The sequence below is a fragment of the Protopterus annectens genome, chromosome 6.part0, assembly GCF_019279795.1.
Source record: "Protopterus annectens isolate FY-2018-M chromosome 6.part0, PAN1.0, whole genome shotgun sequence".
NCBI classification, from domain to species: Eukaryota; Metazoa; Chordata; order Ceratodontiformes; family Protopteridae; genus Protopterus; species Protopterus annectens.
In genome coordinates this window covers 1,411,458,815-1,411,476,845 of record NC_056737.1, presented here as the reverse complement: position 1 = coordinate 1,411,476,845, position 18,031 = coordinate 1,411,458,815, and the positions used below count along the sequence as shown (strand labels likewise).

General features: G+C 36.2%; 1 protein-coding gene across 1 annotated transcript in view; it reads left to right on the top strand.

Annotated features, from left to right (window-relative positions):
• The window catches only part of LCT (lactase), a 773,291-nt gene that overhangs the window by 183,007 nt on the left and 572,253 nt on the right, over positions 1-18,031 (top strand). The window contains exons 4-5 of the mRNA XM_044073664.1: positions 1,183-1,285; positions 11,702-11,792. Of these exons, the coding sequence (XP_043929599.1) occupies positions 1,183-1,285; positions 11,702-11,792 (194 nt within the window). The remainder of the gene's footprint in view (positions 1-1,182; positions 1,286-11,701; positions 11,793-18,031) is intronic.

The following is an 18,031-nucleotide window of genomic DNA, read 5'->3' as shown; positions in this document are numbered from 1 at the left end:
TCCTACCCTGTCAACTAACACTTCCAGCTCCTTTGGCCCATTCATGAATTTGAGACAATAGTGGCACAATAGATGTCCTGTTTCTGTACTGGTGGGTCAGTGTAACTGTGTCTTTTCCTGTCATCAGATACATGAAATGTACTGTAACTACCTAGGGAAAATAATTGCCTAAATATTACCTGGCAAAGACTTTAGCACTTTGTCGACATAAAATTATTCACATTACATTATGCATATAATGCAACATATATGAAGTGATTCAGTCCATGAAGAGTTAATCATGCGCAACTTGTTATTAAACAAAAAACACTCCTGGAGACAGCAGTTCAACAGCCAATTACTTTTTAATGGTCCTTTTGGTACCTCGGCTGCAAGAGGAATAGAAATCTATCAGGCACTAGAATTAATGGGAGAGCATTGAATTCGGTGGATAGATTTCATAGTTATTCTTGCGGGGTGGTATATATACTTGGGTGTAAGTGCAAGCCAACCAAATTGTATGTTGGCTAAACCAAAAGGAAAGCAAAGGTCCATATACTGGAACATCTTGGGGACATTAAGAATGGCAATCTTGATAGCCTGGTGGCAGAGCACTTTCATCAAGCACATGGAGGCTCAGATGGCACTCTTTTTTTCAGTGTATTAGCCAGACTTCACTTAGAAGGGGAGATTTTATTCACATGCTGTTAAAATTGGAAAATATGTTCATTTTAAATTATAGGACCATACAGCCTAGGGGAATGAATTTAGAGGTAAATCTGAACATTTAACAAAGGTTTTTTGCAAATCTTAAATGACATTGTTTTTCAAAAAGAAATGTAATTTTCTGCAGAGGATGTTTGAAGCACAGTTTTAAGTATGTGTGTATTTTATATATAAGTGAATGTTGCAACTTTAAATGTAATGATTTTTTTTAATTACAGAACTGGTTAATTGCTTGTTCACTTGGGGAATTAATTTATGGAAAGGACTTGTATAAAGCGAGCACTGATGTGCATAGAAAGTTATTCTCTGAAAGCATAAGGGAAGGTACCAGAAGCGCCAGTAAAGAAAATTGGCTATTGAACTGCTGGCTCCAGGAGTGTTTTTTATTTAGTTGTTTTGGACTTTACTTTGTTTTTTGTGGTAAAAACTTATTATTAACCTGTCAAAACTAACGGAAAGTGCTGTTTCATTTTATAGATCAGAAACTGGAACCTGAAAGTTTTTATCTTCAGATTAAGACTTCATGGATGCCTTTTGATAGAGGAAAATGAATACAAAACACTTTTTAATTTAATTGAAGGTGAGTGTGTACTGAAGTCCAAGTTTTAAAGGATGCCTTAAACCATTTAAACAACCATTATACTATATTGCTGAAACTAATACTTGCCAAGTTATCTAATGCAAATAATGTGCTGCAAAAAAAACATATTTATATCTATAAGGGATATAGTGATAAAGCCAGGACTTTATCGATAAATCCAGGTGTTGTATCCTCTAATCCAGGAAGATATAGATGTGTGTGCATGTGTGTGTGTGTGTGTGTGTGTGTGTGTGTGTGTGTGTGTGTGTGTGTGTGTGTGTGTGTGTGTGTGCTTGCATATATTTTCATTTATAAATATGTGAAGGTCTTGTAAGAGATACTAGAAGTATTTTCTGCTTTGGATTTAGAGCAGAGTTTCACAATGAATGGTGTGGTCATGAGTTACACATAAAATCTATTTTTGTGAGTTTTTTTTAATGCTAGAGAAGTGTTTTCCATTGAGTTTAATGTGCTATATCAATTCCTTAAGTTTTTACTGAATGTGTCTTAAGTAGTCTGCACAGGATTTTATGAATGGAGTTTCTCATGTTGTTGATTTTCAACTGTAGTACTGAAGTACCTTTTAATATATGTATATATATATATATATATATATATATATATATATATATATATATATATATATATATATATATATATAAATCCCTATATCACAAGATGGGTTGCCAACTGGCTCACTGACAGAACCCATACTGTGAAAGTAGCAGACTGCAAATCCAACTTCAGACCAGTGACAAGTGGAGTACCACATGGTTCAGTCCTGGGTCCTCTCCTGTTTGGTATCTACTTCTCTGAAGTACCGGCTAACACAGAAGGTCTTTGGCTAATGATTTTCGAAGATGACTGCAAACTAGGAGCCATAATCAAAATTCCTAATGATGTGGACATCCTACAAAAGGGCCTCACTGAGACAGATGCCTGATGTCAAAGTCATGGCCTCAAGCTCAGTGCCAAAAAGTGCATTGTCATCCCTTTTGGTAAAAACTGTGTACCCATGAACTACCACATAGGCGGTAGTCTACTTAATACCGAAAGTGTGATAAGTGACCTTGGGACACAGGTGGACAGTAGTCTCTCCTTTGATCCTTTCAAAATTTTATTTCTTTTGAAATTTCTTTTCATTCTTCAGATTTTCACTGAATTATTCTAGTTCAGTTATTGAACACCTGGATGTTAGTATTATTAAGAAAGAAAATGGGTATGTAGAGACCTCACTATATAGGAAGCCTTGTTGGACCAACAGCATGCTTAGATATGATAGCATGCATCCCATACATGTATGTCAACACATAGTCAAGGGACAAGTCTGTAGAATATCCAGACTTTGCATGATTGAAAATTCCTTTATACAGGAATTGGACTCTTTAAAGAATAATTTTCAAGCATGAGGTTATAGTAAAAATCTACTGAAAAAGGAAATGGACAACAGCAGTCTCTATAGAAAACAAAGTGCAAAACCATGGTTACTTATTAGGCTCCTGCTCCTCAGAGATCACACATAGCTCAGGGTCCCAATTGCCTAATAAGGTAGATGCACAGGTTCAAAAAGTTAATGAAGGTTTGGAAATAAGTTTAACATACAGTAATGATATAGGTGGTATATGTAATATAATTAGAGACAACTGGAGAATTATTTTAACAGATGAGAATATAACTAAAGTTGTAGGGACACAACCTAGATTTTTTTCAAAAGAAATAAAAAATTCAAAGATATTTTGTGTCAAGAACCTATGTATTTTAAAAATTCAGGCATTAAGAAGAAGGGAACTTAACCTTGTAAAGCTTGTAAGCACATTTTACAAGGGAACTGTTTTATGCACCCCAGGACCAACAAGAATTACTTTTTGAATATGTATGCTGACTCTAACACGCAAAATGTTGTCTGTATTGCAAACTGTCAACAGTGTACTGCATATTATGTAGGAAAAACAAATTGCAGACTTAAAGATAGAATTTTAAGCATCTATCAGATATAAGGTTAAGAAAAGAACACAATGCACTGTACAAGCATATAGAATTGCATAGTGATCATGTATTTGCCTTTATGGTTATATGTGTTGTAAATAGAAGTCAGAGAATGGGTGACTTGTGCAATGAAACTGAATATAAAGAGATGCAATGGCTTCTTAGACTGGGAGCTGACAAAGCTCCAGGATTAAATGATGTTGTCCCTTTAAAACCAGCTCTACCAAAAAGGAGGGTAAACTATTGATTTTCATTGGCTGTGTTGTACTATATTAGATATTATGTTTTTGCTAGTGTTTTATCATCTGATGAAGGGATTTACTTGAAAGCGCTTATGATACTGCTTTTATTGTTTTAATAAAGTGAAGTTGCTTCATACACAGCGTGGTAGTACTTGCCTTACTTTTGTACTTACTCTATCTCTATGACAAGACTGTTTATCTATGTGTCAAAAGATCTAATTCTCAAAACACTTTTCAGGGAGAGACTGTCATTTAAACCTGCCAAGTTAATGGCATTTAGCCTGATCTACCAACAGAGCATTTTGTATTCCAACAGGTTTTCAGTATCCCCACCTCTAGAATTTGGGGTGACTTTGTCAATAATAGTAAAAAGAAACTTTTTAAACTTCTTACATTCTAGTGAATGTCTATATAAAGTGTTGGTAGATCTCCTATTTTTGATATCCTTTAAGTGTTCAAGAATTCTATCTATAAGATTTCTTTTGGCTTTACCAACATAGTAAGCAATACATGAAACACATGTTGCCAAGTACATGACCCTTGCTGTGTTGCAATTGATGTGACCTGGACAACTAATAGATTCAGATTCAATCACTGCTGTGTCTACAGATGGAGCACATACCACACTTTGGCATTTCTGACTTATCTCAATCTTTAGTCCCAGTGAATTATTTTTCTACCAATTCTTTAATATTCTTTTACCTACTAAAAGTAAAGAAGGACATTTCCCCTAATTTTCCTTTTAGTTCTTCTGTGAAAATTAGATTCCAATTGGAAATTAGTATTCTTTTAATTTTGTGGGCATCCCTATTGTATGGAATAACCAAAGCTCCTGGTTTTGTACCAAATTAGTATATGTGAGGGTAAATGTGAAGTGTTTTCCTAACATAAGGGTGTAATTCTTCTCCTGGTTATTCTGACATTATATAGCAATAACATTTTTGGTCAGAGCAAGGGCATGATACATACTGTTGTAGAATGTAAAATAATTAATGTTTGAGTGCACAAGTAATTATGGTGCAAACAAATGAAATTTGATATACTAATTCTGGTGTTGCCCTCTGGGTTGAGCTGCAAATAAGTAAGGGAAAAATAATATAAAAATGGACACTGATTTATATGATGTAATACTGAATAAAGAAAGTAAACGGACAGAGAAGGGGTAGATTTTGAGGGCTGGAATACTTAGAGAAGGTGTTGGTAGAGTTTCAACATAACATTGTCATGGGCGATATAGTGGACAAAGATGCCTGCGTGAAGAAATTGGACACTGTCATTTGTGATAGCATGTCTGGATGAATTTTTGTATATAATTTCAGAATGACATGTATATTGTATACCCACATGGCTAGCTATGATATTGTGAATAGGTTCTTATATGTTGTTTTATGATTTGTTTGTACAGAATGTTGTAAAGACTTGAACAGGTCCTTTTACATTTCTAACTGCGCATGTTTGTGAGGACTGATTCTAAAGCAAACTGTCTCAGATTCAGCTGATCTGCAGATGATGTCATTGGAATGGTGACAGTTGCCATGTGTTACTGTCAGATGCTGAAAGACAGGAAGGAACTTTTAGTAAATGGCTATTGGTTGATTTTCAAAATATGAAATGAAAATTAGAACTGGAACAGCTGGGACAGTTAGGCTAGTCTATAAAAGACCCTACTGAAGATAGTTGGCAGTTACAGTTGGCAGTTAACAGCCATTTATGTGTTTTTCACAGATGTACTGCACAGTGTATACCCAAAAGAACTCACCAAGAACTGTAAACCTGCCTTTACTCTTTTGTACTAATCTAGTTTAGATGAGGGACAGTATTCTTTAGTCAGACAGGAGATTATAACTAATCAGTTCAGTTAGAGTTTTTCTAAATGTTGGGTTTCTATCCTTCAGTATTAATTTAATTTCCTGATAATTGAGTTCTGTTTGTTTATTGTAAATTACTGTTTTATATTTTTAATAATTTTGCTCATTATTAAATATGTTTATTAATGTACATTGTGGCCAGACAATCAGTGTTTTCTTTAGTGATTTGAGAGTGGTTATACTTGCCTTAAACTTCCCAGGCCACTCCAAAAGGCTGGCTGCTTAGTTCATTTGCTACTATTTGTTTTAATATATTATTTTCATAATTGGACACCTCTTTAATAGGGCATGAAAACACTCTGGTTAGTGTCAGCATTACCTGATTATTTTGGGAAGGGACACAGCTGGAAATTTGTGTCAGGCTTTCCCAGATGTGTTTGGATATGTGAGATTTAACTTATTTAACTGATCTACCAACAGAGCATTTTGTATTCCAACAGGTTTTCAGTATCCCCACCTCTAGAATTTGGGGTGACTTTGTCAATAATAGTAAAAAGAAACTTTTTAAACTTCCTACATTCTAGTGAATGTCTATATAAAGTGTTGGTAGATCTCGTATTTTTGATATCCTTTAAGTGTTCAAGAATTCTATCTATAAGATTTCTTTTGGCTTTACCAACATAGTAAGCAATACATGAAACACATGTTGCCAAGTACATGACCCTTGCTGTGTTACAATTGATGTGACCTGGACAACTAATAGATTCAGATTCAATCACTGCTGTGTCTACAGATGGAGCACATACCACACTTTGGCATTCCTGACTTATCTCAATCTTTAGTCCCAGTGAATTATTTTTCTACCAATTCTTTAATATTCTTTTACCTACTAAAAGTAAAGAAGGACATTTCCCCTAATTTTCCTTTTAGTTCTTCTGTGAAAATTAGATTCCAATTGGAAATTAGTATTCTTTTAATTTTGTGGGCATCCCTATTGTATGGAATAACCAAAGCTCCTGGTTTTGTACCAAATTAGTATATGTGAGGGTAAATGTGAAGTGTTTTCCTAACATAAGGGTGTAATTCTTCTCCTGGTTATTCTGACATTATATAGCAATAACATTTTTGGTCAGAGCAAGGGCATGATACATACTGTTGTAGAATGTAAAATAATTAATGTTTGAGTGCACAAGTAATTATGGTGCAAACAAATGAAATTTGATATACTAATTCTGGTGTTGCCCTCTGGGTTGAGCTGCAAATAAGTAAGGGAAAAAAATATAAAAATGGACACTGATTTATATGATGTAATACTGAATAAAGAAAGTAAATGGACAGAGAAGGGGTAGATTTTGAGGGCTGGAATACTTAGAGAAGGTGTTGGTAGAGTTTCAACATAACATTGTCATGGGCGATATAGTGGACAAAGATGCCTGCGTGAAGAAATTGGACACTGTCATTTGTGATAGCATGTCTGGATGAATTTTTGTATATAATTTCAGAATGACATGTATATTGTATGCCAGCATGACTAGCTATGATATTGTGAATAGGTTCTTATATGTTGTTTTATGATTTGTTTGTACAGAATGTTGTAAAGACTTGAACAGGTCCTTTTACATTTCTAACTGCTCATGTTTGTGAGGACTGATTCTAAAGCAAACTGTCTCAGATTCAGCTGATCTGCAGATGATGTCATTGGAATGGTGACAGTTGTTATGTGTTACTGTCAGATGCTGAAAGACAGGAAGGAACTTTTAGTAAATGGCTATTGGTTGATTTTCAAAATATGAAATGAAAATTAGAACTGGAACAGCTGGGACAGTTAGGCTAGTCTATAAAAGACCCTACTGAAGACAGTTGGCAGTTACAGTTGGCAGTTAACAGCCATTTATGTGTTTTTCACAGATGTACTGCACAGTGTATACCCAAAAGAACTCACCAAGAACTGTAAACCTGCCTTTACTCTTTTGTACTAATCTAGTTTAGATGAGGGACAGTATTCTTTAGTCAGACAGGAGATTATAACTAATCAGTTCAGTTAGAGTTTTTCTAAATGTTGGGTTTCTATCCTTCAGTATTAATTTAATTTCCTGATAATTGAGTTCTGTTTGTTTATTGTAAATTACTGTTTTATATTTTTAATAATTTTGCTCATTATTAAATATGTTTATTAATGTACATTGTGGCCAGACAATCAGTGTTTTCTTTAGTGATTTGAGAGTGGTTATACTTGCCTTAAACTTCCCAGGCCACTCCAAAAGGCTGGCTGCTTAGTTCATTTGCTACTATTTGTTTTAATATATTATTTTCATAATTGGACACCTCTTTAATAGGGCATGAAAACACTCTGGTTAGTGTCAGCATTACCTGATTATTTTGGGGAAGGGACACAGCTGGAAATTTGTGTCAGGCTTTCCCAGATGTGTTTGGATATGTGAGATTTAACTTATTTAACTGATCTACCAACAGAGCATTTTGTATTCCAACAGGTTTTCAGTATCCCCACCTCTAGAATTTGGGGTGACTTTGTCAATAATAGTAAAAAGAAACTTTTTAAACTTCTTACATTCTAGTGAATGTCTATATAAAGTGTTGGTAGATCTCGTATTTTTGATATCCTTTAAGTGTTCAAGAATTCTATCTATAAGATTTCTTTTGGCTTTACCAACATAGTAAGCAATACATGAAACACATGTTGCCAAGTACATGACCCTTGCTGTGTTACAATTGATGTGACCTGGACAACTAATAGATTCAATCACTGCTGTGTCTACAGATGGAGCACATACCACACTTTGGCATTCCTGACTTATCTCAATCTTTAGTCCCAGTGAATTATTTTTCTACCAATTCTTTAATATTCTTTTACCTACTAAAAGTAAAGAAGGACATTTCCCCTAATTTTCCTTTTAGTTCTTCTGTGAAAATTAGATTCCAATTGGAAATTAGTATTCTTTTAATTTTGTGGGCATCCCTATTGTATGGAATAACCAAAGCTCCTGGTTTTGTACCAAATTAGTATATGTGAGGGTAAATGTGAAGTGTTTTCCTAACATAAGGGTGTAATTCTTCTCCTGGTTATTCTGACATTATATAGCAATAACATTTTTGGTCAGAGCAAGGGCATGATACATACTGTTGTAGAATGTAAAATAATTAATGTTTGAGTGCACAAGTAATTATGGTGCAAACAAATGAAATTTGATATACTAATTCTGGTGTTGCCCTCTGGGTTTAGCTGCAAATAAGTAAGGGAAAAATAATATAAAAATGGACACTGATTTATATGATGTAATACTGAATAAAGAAAGTAAACGGACAGAGAAGGGGTAGATTTTGAGGGCTGGAATACTTAGAGAAGGTGTTGGTAGAGTTTCAACATAACATTGTCATGGGCGATATAGTGGACAAAGATGCCTGCGTGAAGAAATTGGACACTGTCATTTGTGATAGCATGTCTGGATGAATTTTTGTATATAATTTCAGAATGACATGTATATTGTATACCCGCATGGCTAGCTATGATATTGTGAATAGGTTCTTATATGTTGTTTTATGATTTGTTTGTACAGAATGTTGTAAAGACTTGAACAGGTCCTTTTACATTTCTAACTGCGCATGTTTGTGAGGACTGATTCTAAAGCAAACTGTCTCAGATTCAGCTGATCTGCAGATGATGTCATTGGAATGGTGACAGTTGCCATGTGTTACTGTCAGATGTTGAAAGACAGGAAGGAACTTTTAGTAAATGGCTATTGGTTGATTTTCAAAATATGAAATGAAAATTAGAACTGGAACAGCTGGGACAGTTAGGCTAGTCTATAAAAGACCCTACTGAAGACAGTTGGCAGTTACAGTTGGCAGTTAACAGCCATTTATGTGTTTTTCACAGATGTACTGCACAGTGTATACCCAAAAGAACTCACCAAGAACTGTAAACCTGCCTTTACTCTTTTGTACTAATCTAGTTTAGATGAGGGACAGTATTCTTTAGTCAGACAGGAGATTATAACTAATCAGTTCAGTTAGAGTTTTTCTAAATGTTGGGTTTCTATCCTTCAGTATTAATTTAATTTCCTGATAATTGAGTTCTGTTTGTTTATTGTAAATTACTGTTTTATATTTTTAATAATTTTGCTCATTATTAAATATGTTTATTAATGTACATTGTGGCCAGACAATCAGTGTTTTCTTTAGTGATTTGAGAGTGGTTATACTTGCCTTAAACTTTCCAGGCCACTCCAAAAGGCTGGCTGCTTAATTCATTTGCTACTATTTGTTTTAATATCTTATTTTCATAATTGGACACCTCTTTAATAGGGCATGAAAACATTCTGGTTGGTGTCAGCATTACTTGATTATTTTGGGGAAGGGACACAGCTGGAAATTTGTGTCAGGCTTTCCCAGATGTGTTTGGATATGTGAGATTTAACTTATTTAAGTGTGAGTGTATCAGAGGTCTTAAATTGTGAAACATTGCTCTGAAGTGTATAATAATGAGTTATGTTAAGGGTGGACTGAAGTATACAGTCCAGTCCCAGATTATAGAGCATGTTCCTGTTGTGCTCTTAGGGGAAAATTGTGAAATATTACTCCTGTTCAAGTGACAGTCTCACACTGGAGTCAGTAGCGAGGATTGACGCTCCTTAGTTACTGACCCAGGATAGTGGGAAATGTCATATTATTGCTGACAGTTAAATGGAGTATTGTCCGAACATCACATTATTTGGTAACAGTTCAGTGGGCTATTAATAGTACATCACAGCCTGTTTACCAACTCTTATTTTATGAAAGAGACCAGTAAGCACTTTATGAAATGTTTAGGATATAGGAGAACAGTAATGAAAAGAAATGATAGAAATTGATTATGCAATGGTCTAAATTAGCTTTAAATGTGTGGGCAGATAAAGGTAAGCATGGATTTTGCAACTGAATGATTGTAAAGGGATTTCCTTAATTGAATGATATATCCAGCTTCTTCTGCTGACAACAAAAGTTACTCAGCCCTCATTAGGCCAGTCAGTGAATATAATGCCTCCTTTGTCATGTATCTCTCCAAACACATGCAACAACTGTGATGCCCACAGAGATACCTTATTAAAAGGATACAAGGTGTAAACAACATGTCCTACATGGACAGACTCAAAGCCCTCTCATTATACTCGGTAACTACAGTCTGCTAAGAGGTGACCTGTGTCTGGCATATAAGGCATCCTCTGACCCATTACTGATGGATTTATTGCACATCAGCAAGTCAAATGGCAAAATAAATATTCTGTCTGTGAATCTAAACCTCTTTTGCAACATCAACAGAATGGTTTGGAGGGACACGTATAGTTTCACAGAGACTACCACTGCTGTGGAACAGACTTCCCATCCATATAAAACAAAAGATCATCCATATTCAAGTACTGCAGCTTATATCTATGGATGAGGAAACAGAAAATTACCCCAGGACTGACCCCTGTACTACTAATGGACAGGCACAGCTCCTAAATGCTTTATCACACTCATGGGTCCCCTCATATTATCTATGGTATGATCACAGTTATTCTTTTTAGGAGTAATACATAATTATCAACCATGGGATGGGTAAGGCCAATCTATAAAGAAATGGGATAGGTTATTTTGAGTGCAAAAATGGAAACTGGCTAGGATTAAATTGGCCTGCAAGGGCAGCTAGCCTAGTGCTTACCTATGAACCTATGGAGTAAGAATAAATGAAGTTATATGTGGTTGTTATCAGATTTTCTCCACAATTAATATAATTACATGACCAGATAACATTGTAAGATGTATAGAATTATATTGCATTATTAGTAATAACCTCATTGGCACAAATTACATGACCAGATAATGTTGTAAGATGTATAGAATTATATTGCATTATTAGTAATAACCTCATTGGCACAATCTGAAGATTGTTATTATCATCAAAATGACTGGAAATGTTTTAAATGTACATGAAGAACTGGAAATTTTGTAATGTAAATACTGATAAAATACTGTTATTAGTAACAGCAATAAAAGAGTTGCTTTCAAAAAAATTAATAAAACAGGATAATGCTTTACAAGTTTTGTTACATTTTCTGCTTCAGCCTACAAATAACTCATGCACTGTAGTTTATAACCAAAATTCTGTCTTTCAGGTCCTTACTACCTGTAATCAAACATGCAGACTTTTGGGATTCTGTTGTGAATGCTTCTATTGCTCATATTCTCTTAACCCACCTGCTTTACATGACAATACTTCAGAACCACTTTTCAAGCATCATTTAGGAATTTGTATGGTATTCTGACTATCTTTATCATGTATGTAGGCTTGATAAGCTTTTATTCAGTTTGTAGTTTAACATTTTGCTTTCTCTGTTTAACAGCCATAAATAAAGACAATGTACTGACAATAGGCTGTGATTTCAGTCAGATTCTGGACATGTTACCTGCTGACAAGAAAGTAAACAAAAACAGGTAATTTTGAGAATATTTTACTATCAAACTTTATATATGGTACAGGGCTAATGAAACAAGATTTAAATGTTTTTTGTTGCAAACATACTTCACATTTCAATAATGCAGTATGTGCTCATTGTTAGAAGAACACGTGGAATGAAATTATAACTTTCTGTAAATCAGAGTTTGACTCGTTACTTGTACCTTCTAATTGTCGTTTATCTCTCTCTCTCTATATATATATATATATATATATATATATATATATATATATATATATATATATTGATGAGTCATTTTAAGGATTTTGTTTGTGTTTAAGATTAAATTTGAATATGAGGATAGACAGAGATTTTTAAAACTCAGAAACATAACATTTTTCATTAATTTACTTAAAAAATATTTTTTTACTTTTTCTCTTGATGTCAAGAATTAAACATAGAAATGTCAGAGAAGAACGGCTGAAACAGTCAAATATTTACCTTCCTGGTGAAACATTCACTATATAGATGCATATTCTGGTATCTTTAAATGGCCCACTCACTATCCACCTTCTGGACTTGTTCTGCAACCTTTTCTTTCTCTGATGGAATTCTCAGTTTTTTGCATGAAAAATCCTTCTCTCTCTATCTCTATATTTTGGTCTGTCTGTCTGTCTGTCTCTCTCAACTAAATAGTCAGCCATATAATACTGGGAAATATTGCTAAAGCTGTACCATTCTTCTTCATTCACTTTATCAACTCTTGTTAAACTTCAAATTTTTATTTATGCCCTCAAATCACTTGTAACTCCAAGTACACATATAATGATTTCATATGTTCTTTAATCTATCTGCTGTTACTGTCCTAAATTGTGTTGCACTTTACTGTTTCTCTTATCTTTCATGAAGCAAGAACACCAAACTTAATTCATCCACCTGTAGCCTAAACAGAATCTCAAGAAAGAAGGTGTAACCTAATGTAATTTATTCCCTCTGGCAGTATGTTGTATCATGACATCCAGTTTGTAAATATAGACCCCCAATTGCACCTAAATGAGTTAAAGACCTCAGATGACAAATGCACAAAATTACAATCAGAAGACTGTAACTGGACATAAGCCTGAAATCAGTATTGCACAAGCCCTTCATACCCCATTATGGGGACAACTCTTTTCCTACAACCCTATATCACTTAATATAGTCATCTTTGAAGTCACTAATATTTGGAAAAAGCAAATATTTTTATTCAAGAAAAATCAGGTATTTGCCTTTCTCCTTTCTTTCACTCCACCAACCTGGTTGACAAACTATAATTGATCAATCAGTCTGCAGTAGCCTTCATCCTAACAATTACATATATAATGCTCTAACAATCAACTTAGTAACCAAGTGGTCTAACTGTAGTTTTAGTTGTTACTGTATACCCAACATGCTCCAATGTCATCATACTCAACAAGTGACAGACTGCAGTGTACTCAAGCTACATCGTAATATCTCTAACATCGATGGGCACCAGACATCCATATGCAGGTCAGATGTTCATAATTCCAACACTGCTGTACTGTCCGCAGCTAAAATTACAATTGGGCTTCTAACAGCAATCAGGAGATTCAGAGCATGTAGGAGAAATAAAAAAAAAAAACAAATAAAGGAAGGGAGGGAGTCACAACAAATAACTAGGAAGAAAATGAAATTCGCTAATATATATAAAGCTATACTAAAATATACTAAAAAAATCGCCCTAATTGTTCAATTGCAAAACATTAATAAACAAAAAAATGACATCATCATTCTGGGATGCTGTTGTGAATGCTTCTATCTCTCATATTCTTTTAACCCACATGCTTCACATGACAATACTTCAGAACCAGAAAAAGGAAATAAGGGGCAGGTTAAAAAAGAAGAAATCTAAACAGAACTTGGAACGATTAAAGAACATTACTGTAAGGAAAAAAAAAAAAAGAAAGCTTGAGGTTGACAACATGACTCAGGCTGTGGAAGTATGGACAGTTTGATGAGAATAGTATACTTGTAAATGATGTAGGTGTTGAAAACAGCGAGATTTATAAGACTAACCCTGAGAACACTTCTGCCTGTGCAGAACTGTTCACAGAAACCCTGTACAAGCATGTTAATTGCTGCATAGAAACAGCTGTACCCACCAGGAATAAGTACAGAACTAACTCAAAAAACAAGCCACCCTGGTGGAATCACAACATCAGTAGGTTGTATAACAGAGGGAAGAAAATCATGGCAAAACTTAGGAAATGCAGCACCCAGCAGGATGAAAGCACTCTCATCAAATTAAACAAACAACTCAGAGGACAAATAAAATCTACTAAAGCCAAATTTGAGGTAAATTTGGACTCCCAGGCCATGGACAACCCCAAGGCATTCTTTAGCTATGTCCACTACCTCAAAGATAATACACAGTTGTGTGCAGAGTTCATTGTAAATGGAGCCACCTATACTAAGCCAAACAATATAGCAAACCTACTGGCCGGCAAATTCACCTCCAACTTTACCCCTCTCTCCCTATCAACCTTCCCTAAGGAAATGCCATCAAATGTAATTCCCCTTGCTACCACCAGGGAACAGGTCTTTAATGCTGTCTTTCTAAGGCCAAGAACACTGCATCAATGGGCCCAGACAAAATCCCAGGATGCCTTCTAAATAGCATGAAACATGATCTGTCAGGCCCTCTGGAATTGCTCTTTAACTGTAGTCTCACTCCAAACAGGCTTCATGCCTCATGAATGGAGAACAGAAACATTCATCCCACTGCACACAGTTTGGCATCTACAGACCCTGGAAATTATAGAACCATAAGTCTCACTAATCTTGTATACAAAGCCATAGAAAGAATTATCATGGACATGATCGATAATGACATAGGAAATCTCCAAACACTGGACCCAACCCAGTTTGGTTTCATCAAAGGCAGGTCATGCCTACTCAACCTGGTGGACTTCATTGAGAAGATCACCGAACCAGTGGATGAGGGCAAAATAGTTCACACTGTGTACCTTAACCTGGCCAAGGTATTTGACACAATCCCCCACTCAGGCATTGTTGACAAACTTAAGAGGTTAGATACAAACACTTATGTCACCCAGTGGATAGCCAGCTGACTCACAGACAGGGCTCAGGAAGTTAGAATTGGGGAGTCCACCTCTACAAAGAGGTCAGTCACAAGCAGAGTCCCTCAGAGATTGACCCTGGGACAGCTCCATTTTGACATTTACTTCTCTGAAGTCCAGGCCAAAGTCAGTGGCGTCTGGCTTACTAACTTTGCAGATGATTGCAAATTAGGAGCTGTCATTGAATCACCCACTGATACAAATGTTCTCCAGAAAGGGCTGACACAGAAAAACAACTGGTGCCAGACTATATAAGCCTAGCCAAAAAGGTACCCTGGCTTTCACCACCCAAGAAAATTATTTTCCTGTGCCCCTGTCAAGCAGAACCACAGAAGTGATCCACTGGGTGAATTTCCTATTACCCATCCAATCATCAAGATTTTTCTTGAAGAGTGCTAATGAGGAGCTCTGTTTGACATAGATAGGTAGTCTGTTCCAGAGTATGGAAAGTCTCTCCAGCATGTTCTGTTTATTGTGGTGACAAGGTTTAGGTCCCTAGAGTGTATAGCTCGGAGGGATTGGGATTTCTTTAAGTGGAACATGTCCAACAGCTCTGTGGACTAAAACTAAATGCCAAGAAATGCATGATAGCATCCTTCAGGAAGTCATCCACCCATGGTAACTATCATATTGACAACACACCCCTAAGAGCTGACCCAGTAGTTAGGGATTTGGGGACACGCATAGATAGTCATTTAGCCTTTGGCCATCATGTGTCTACAGTAGTGAGGAAATCATTCTATGCTGTGCAACTTATAAACAAAGGTATGGCATCAAGGTCCAAGGTAGTAATTGTTATAATATATTCTCCATTCATCAAATCTATCATTGAATGCAGTTCCCCCTTTGGTATGTACCTAACCAGCCATATCCTACAATTGGAACATCCACAGAGGTTCTTCACCACAATTAATCCAGTCCCGAAAAAAAGCAAGTATAACAGGACTGAATGACTATAGGCGTGTTGCTCTGACATCTGTGGTCAGGAAGACCTTTGAGAGACTGATGTTAGCTCACCTGAAGGACATCACAGCTCCCTTGTTGGGACCATCTTCAGTTTGCTTATTGAGAGAACAGGTCAGTGAACAATACAGTCAACATGGTCTGCACTACATCCTGCAACATCTTAACAACCCAGGGACATATGCAAGGATTTTGTTTGTGGACTTCAGCTCTGCATTCAGTACGATAATCCTGGAACTCCTTCACTTGAAACTCATCCAGTTTTCTGTCCCTGCATCCACCTGTCAATGGAGCACCAGTTATTATTGAAGAGTGCTAATGAGGAGCTCTGTTTGACATAGATAGGTAGTCTGTTCCAGAGTATGGAAAGTCTCTGGGACAGGAATCTATCCCTCCAGCATGTTCTGTTTATTGTGGTGACAAGGTTTAGGTCCCTAGAGAGAGGAAACAACAGGTAAAACTGGGGAAACTTACATCTAGCTATCACATAGTCAGCACTGTTAACCCCCGGGATGTATGCTGTCCCCACTGCTCTTGTCCCTCTACACTAATTACTGCATCTCTAAGGACCACTCTGTCAAACTTAGTAAATATAAGGAAAACACAACCATTACTGGGCTCATCACGAATGGTAATGAGTCTGCATACAGATGGGAGGTTAAGCAGTTGGCCCTATGGTGTGGTCAGAACAATTTGGAGCTAAGCACTCTTAAAACTGTGTAGAAGAGAGTGGACTTTAGGAGAGGTCCCACAATATTATCCTCCCTCTCCATACTTAATACTGCTGTGTCAGTGGTGGAAACCCTCATGTTTCTGGGATCCATAATCTTCTGGGACTTGAAATGGGAGACCAATATAGGGTCCATCATGCAAAAGGCACAACAGTGAATTTACTTCCTGGGACAGCTTAGGAAGTTCAACCTTCCACAGGAGCTGTTGATTCAGTTCTACACAGCAGTCATTGAATCTGTTCTCAGCTCATCTGTAGCAGTGTGGTTTGGATCAGTGACTAAACATGACAAAAACAGGCTACAATGAATAATCAGGTCTGCTGAAGATACTACTGGTGCTAGTCTGCCCACCTTACAGACATGTACTGTTCCAGAGTCATGAAACCCCTTACATCCAGGCCACAACCTTTTTGAACTTCTTCCATCACCAGGCATACAAAGTAATCTACAGCAAAACAAGTAGATATAAGAACATTTTTTTTTCGCACAGACCATTAAGCTTATAGATGGTTAATTCAGCTTAATTAGCCTGGGTACCCTATTTCCAAGGCCTCCTAGGGTCTTGCAATACTGTTTACATATTATTAATAATATTTGTTTTTTTAGTGTTTATTTCAGCATTTCTTGCACTGAGTTACACTTTGCACTTTGTATGTATATGTATATTTACAATCTCTGTCTTGTTTTGTATCTCAAGTGTGTGATTAATAGTTGTGTGTATGCCGATTTCGTAACTTATATTTGGAAAGCTATCAAAACCAGAGTCAAATTCCTTGTATGCCTGCATACTTAGCCAATAAATGTGATTCTGATTCTAATAGAATATAGGGTATAAATAACATGTCCTATGCAGACCGCCTCAAGGCCCTACCCCTGTATTCTGTCTCCTACAAGCTCTTGAGGGAAGATTTATGCCTAGCATACAAGACATTGTCAGACCCACTCTGATGGACCTCCTGTTTATCCGCAAAACAAACAGCACCAGAATTACCTGTTCTAAAAACTTAAACCTTGATTTGATATATATAGGACTTGCTGGAGAGACAGGTATTTATCCCAGAGACTACCCCTTCTCTGGAACAGGCTCTCCATCCTTCCTATTCCAATTCAAGTGTAACTTGGACAATTGGATAAGGAACAGGAAGTTCATCTCTGATTTGGCACCTATGCTCTAATGGACACAGGCAACCTGTAAATGGCTCATCTCCTAGGCCCCTGCTTGTAAATGTTTAACCTCCCAAGTCCCTGCTTACACTTATCAAGAGAACCAGAACTTGTCAGAGATTTGGGATGCATGGCTAGGCTTAAAAAGACTCTTGTAGTCATTAACCAGTAAACACCTATGAGCCTATGGACCTATAACGTCTGGGTTAATACTACTTCTCAGGAAGCAGCTTGCAATTAATGTTACTCTTTTGCTTCTGGAGAGAAAAGAAGCTAAG